The sequence below is a fragment of the Cucurbita pepo genome, chromosome LG02 (genome assembly GCF_002806865.2).
Source record: "Cucurbita pepo subsp. pepo cultivar mu-cu-16 chromosome LG02, ASM280686v2, whole genome shotgun sequence".
NCBI lineage: Eukaryota > Viridiplantae > Streptophyta > Magnoliopsida > Cucurbitales > Cucurbitaceae > Cucurbita > Cucurbita pepo.
Window position 1 is genome coordinate 9210920 of NC_036639.1, and position 4265 is coordinate 9215184.

At 49.3% G+C, this 4265-nt stretch overlaps 1 protein-coding gene across 1 annotated transcript; it reads right to left on the bottom strand.

Annotated features, from left to right (window-relative positions):
* Positions 1-713: 713 nt before the first annotated feature.
* On the bottom strand, positions 714-4265 carry LOC111788429. Its single transcript, XM_023668765.1, has one exon. It carries the CDS (start codon positions 4161-4163, stop codon positions 714-716), a length of 3450 nt encoding a protein of 1149 aa, XP_023524533.1. The 5' UTR covers positions 4164-4265.

The window sequence follows — 4265 nt, forward strand, 5'->3', positions numbered from 1 at the left end:
TGAGGGTTTTTTCCTGCATAAGGATGATCAATAATATGGGGTAAGGCCGGTTGTCGTCCACTTACAATTTCAAAGGGACTCTTCCCTGTAGACGAGCTTGTTTGACAATTGAAGCAAAATTGGGCGACATCTAACAATTGTATCCAGTTCTTTTGGCGAGCGTCGACGAAGTGACGTAAGTATTCTTCGAGCAAGCAGTTGAACCGTTCTGTTTGTCCATCGGTTTGAGGGTGATAACTCGAGGAGATGTTCAAGGTTGTTCCCAAGAAAGCGAATAACTCAGTCCAGAATGTCCCAATGAATCTGCCATCCCTATCACTGATGATGCTCGACGGAATGCCCCATAACTTTACAACGTGTTTGAAAAACAGTTGGGCTGTGAGTTCCGCCGAGCATAATTTGGGAGTGGGGATGAACGTCGCATATTTTGAGAACCGGTCCACAATAACCAAGATGGCGTCATATTCCCCGACCTTTGGGAGGTGTGTTATGAAGTCCAGAGATACACTTTCCCAGGGTCTTGTTGGCACAGGTAGAGGTTCCAAGAGTCCAGAGACTTTGGCTTTCTCGACCTTATCCTGTTGGCAGATGAGGCACGTCTTGGTGTATTGCATGATGTCGTCTCGCATGTTTGGCCAGAAGTACCCCTTCTTTATTAAGGCGTATGTTCTTTGTCACCCCGGGTGTTCGGCCCATAAGGTATCATGACATTCCTAAATGAGCTTCTTCCTCAGTTCCCCCGTTCTTGGGACGTACAATCTGTTTCCTTTGGTTATCAGGAGGTCCCCCTCAACCCAAAACTGCCGTGTCTTTCCAGCTTTAGCTAGTTCGACAACAACTTTGGCCGATGGGTCTTTGTGTAAGTGTTCTTTGATGATGTCGCGCATCGATCCGTCGATCTTACTTGAATGAATATGGGCTAACATGCACAGGGCCGCATGTTCGCCCTTCCGACTCAGCGCGTCGGCTGCTTGATTACTCTTTCCCGCTTTGTGTTCGAACTTGAAGTCGAATTCAGCCAACGACTCCTGCCACCGGGCTTGTTTTGCTGTTAATTTTGGTTGATCAAAGAAGTGGCAAGTGGCGCTGTTATCCGTCTTCACTACGAACTGCGATCCTAAGAGATACTGTCTCCAGACTCGAAGGCAATGGACTACAGCCAGCATTTCTTTCTCGGAGACAGTGTATCTTCGTTCGGCATCGTTGAGCTTTCGACTTTCGTAAGCGATGGGGTGGCCTTCTTGAATAAGGACCCCACCGAGAGCAAAGTCGGAAGCATCGGTTTCCACTTCAAATGGCTTTGTGACGTCAACCAACCCGAGGACAGGACCCCTCGTCATGGTTGTTTTCAGATTTTCAAAGGCCATTTGACAATCATTCGACCACGACCAAGGGTGGTCTTTCTTCAACAGCTCTGTCAATGGGGCGGCTCGTCGTGAAAACCCTTCGACGAACCGCCTATAGTAGTTGGCTAGTCCTAAGAAGGACCTCAACTCAGATACGGAAGTAGGAACCTTCCATTCTTGGATAGCTTTTATCTTGTCGCTATCCATACTGATTTGTCCACATCTGACGACATGTCCAAGGAAGTTGATGCATGTTTGTGCGAATGCACATTTCTCCTTCTTCACATACAGCTGGTTCTGCCGGAGCTTGTCAAACACTAACTTCAAGTGCACTTTGTGTTCCTCGAGGGTTGTGCTGTAAACAACAATGTCGTCGAGGTATACTATGACGAACTGATCCAGGTATTCGTAGAAAACCTGGTTCATCAACGTGTAGAACGTAGCTGGGGCGTTTGTCAAGCCAAAGGGCATTACTAGGAATTCGAAGGCCCCATATCTTGTTACGCACGTTGTCTTGGGTTCGTCCCCTTCGACAATACGTACTTGATAATATCCTGATCGCAAGTCCAACTTCGTGAAGTACTTGGCCCCGTGAAGTTGGTCGAACAAGTCGGATATTATCGGCAGAGGATATTTGTTGCGTACTGTCACCTTATTTAAGGCTCTATAGTCTATGCACAGACGCAACGTCCCATCCTTCTTCTTCTGGAATAGTACGGGGGCTCCATAAGGGGCCTTTGCCGGGCGAATGAATCCCGCCTTCAGCAACTCGTCTAGTTGTTTCCTCAATTCGGCTAGCTCGGGTGGAGCCATCCGGTATGCATTCTTCGCTGGCGGCTTAACCCCGGGGAGGAGTTCGATTTCGTGGTCAATGCCTCGACGAGGTGGTAGTGTTTGTGGTAGACTCTCTGGCATTATGTCGGTATAGTTGTCTAATACTTCCTTGATTTCCTCTGGGACAGTCTCTTCGGTGGTTGCCTCTTCTATCAGTGGTATGGCCATGAAGGTAGGTTCCTCTCGTGCGAGTCCCCTTTTCAGCTGTATGGCCGAGATCATCCGAAGATTACCTGGTTGCTTGATGCTTGCAGGTATTACTGTGGGGTTACGGTCGGTGATCACCAAGCATTTTGCCAATGGCATTGGGATGACCTTGTGTTCTAGGAGGAACTCCATCCCAAGTACCACATCGAAGTCGTCCATGCGAACCACGACAAGGTCTAGCTCTCCAGTCCAATCCCCTATTTTGAAGGGGACTCCTTTGGAAACTCCCACAATAGGCAAGGCCTCGGAGTTGACAGCTTTCATTTTCCCCGGGTCTTTTCCTATGGTGAGTCCCAATCTTCTGGCTTCTTGATCAGCAATGAAGTTGTGGGTTGCTCCAGAGTCTATCAGAGTGCTCTTGCTCAGTCGAGAGTTTATGGTGGCATCTACGAACATAAGCCCTTTCTCTATTATCTCCTTCGGTTCGACTTTCCGTTGGAGGGCTGACAAGAATTTGAGTGCGCCCATTCGGGGGTTGTCGTGATCTTCCTTCTTGTCTAGCAAAGTCTCGACCCTTGCCTCATTGCTCTCTTGAATGGACACTTGGAGTGCAGTGAGAGAGGCCCGATGAGGACAGTAGGATACCTTGTGGGGGCCTTTACACAGCATGCATTGCAAAGGCGTCGTCGGGTGGTTCTTTTGGTGGTAAGGCCCTCGAGATGTCCCCGCTTGATTGTTCTGAGGAGGTCTATCCGTCCATCCATTCGATCTGTTGGGGCTTCCATTTCGATGGCCTGGTGGTCGGTATGGTTTGCCCCCATTGTTTGGGGCTGGTGTCGCTCTTCTTTGGGATCCTGCTTCGTTCCCACAGTCCACGAGTCTCTCGGCGCAGGCCATTGCGGCAGCTAGGGTTTGGACCCTGTTCTCATGTATCTTTGTTTTGGCCCACGGTTGTAGACCATTTATAAAGAAGAACACCTTGTCCTTCTCTGCTGTACCCCTGATATCCAGCATCAGGGTTGAGAATTGTCTGACGTAGTCCCGTATGTTTCCAGTGTGTTTCAGGGCTACTATTTTCTCCATTGCTATGTGTCCTGCATTTTCGGGGAGGAATTGTTCCCTCAACTCTCTCTTGAGGTCCTCCCATGAGTCAATGGTGCACAATCCATCCTCGATGTCTTGCACCTTCGTACGCCACCACAGTTTGGCGTCGTCTACGAGATACATCGCAGCTACAGTCACCTTCTTGTCGTCGGTACAAGCCGTTGTGGCTTTGAAGTACTGTTCGACGTCGAAGATGAAGTTCTCCAACTCTTTGGCGTCCCGATTCCCTTTGAAGGCTCTAGGGTCTGGGAACCTTAGTTTGTTGGATCCTGTACTAGTTTGTCCAGCCGTGACACCTTCCACGGCTTTCATGGTAACTTCAATTCGAGTGCTCATGGCGGACATCCTTTCTTGGAGGTCGTCGACTGTTGATCTGAATTCATCAGCCAATCCATTGAACAAACTCATCATTGTGTTTTGTAGTATGTCGAACTCTTCGCCACGTCCCTCTTTGTGTGCGACAGAGCTATCCGGACTATCAGACGGTTTTGGGCTGCTCGTAGGAGCAACTCTTTCTTCGAGCGAGGTCACTCGAAACAGCAGTTCTGCGATTGGCAACCCATCTAGGCGGTTGCCCATTGCGTCGACTTGGACGACTTTCTCACTCAGTTCGGTCACCCGTGTTTCCAGGAAACGGAGGGTGTCAGGGACTTCTTTGAGGAACAGCATTTCCTCCTCTATTAGCGTAAGCCGATCGGCTTGTGCTTTGGGTGTCGACTTTGTCGTCGACATGATTTCGGTCTGTATGACGTTACGGAGCTAACAAAGCTCTGATACCACTTGACACAATCGCACTTTCGAAGGCAGCGGACTAGCGATTGTGCGGCACTCACT

What these genes read in the sequence shown, in the direction of transcription:
- LOC111788429 (XM_023668765.1), bottom strand. Translation starts at nt 4,163, where the DNA reads ATGTCGACGACAAAGTCGACACCCAAAGCACAAGCCGATCGGCTTACG.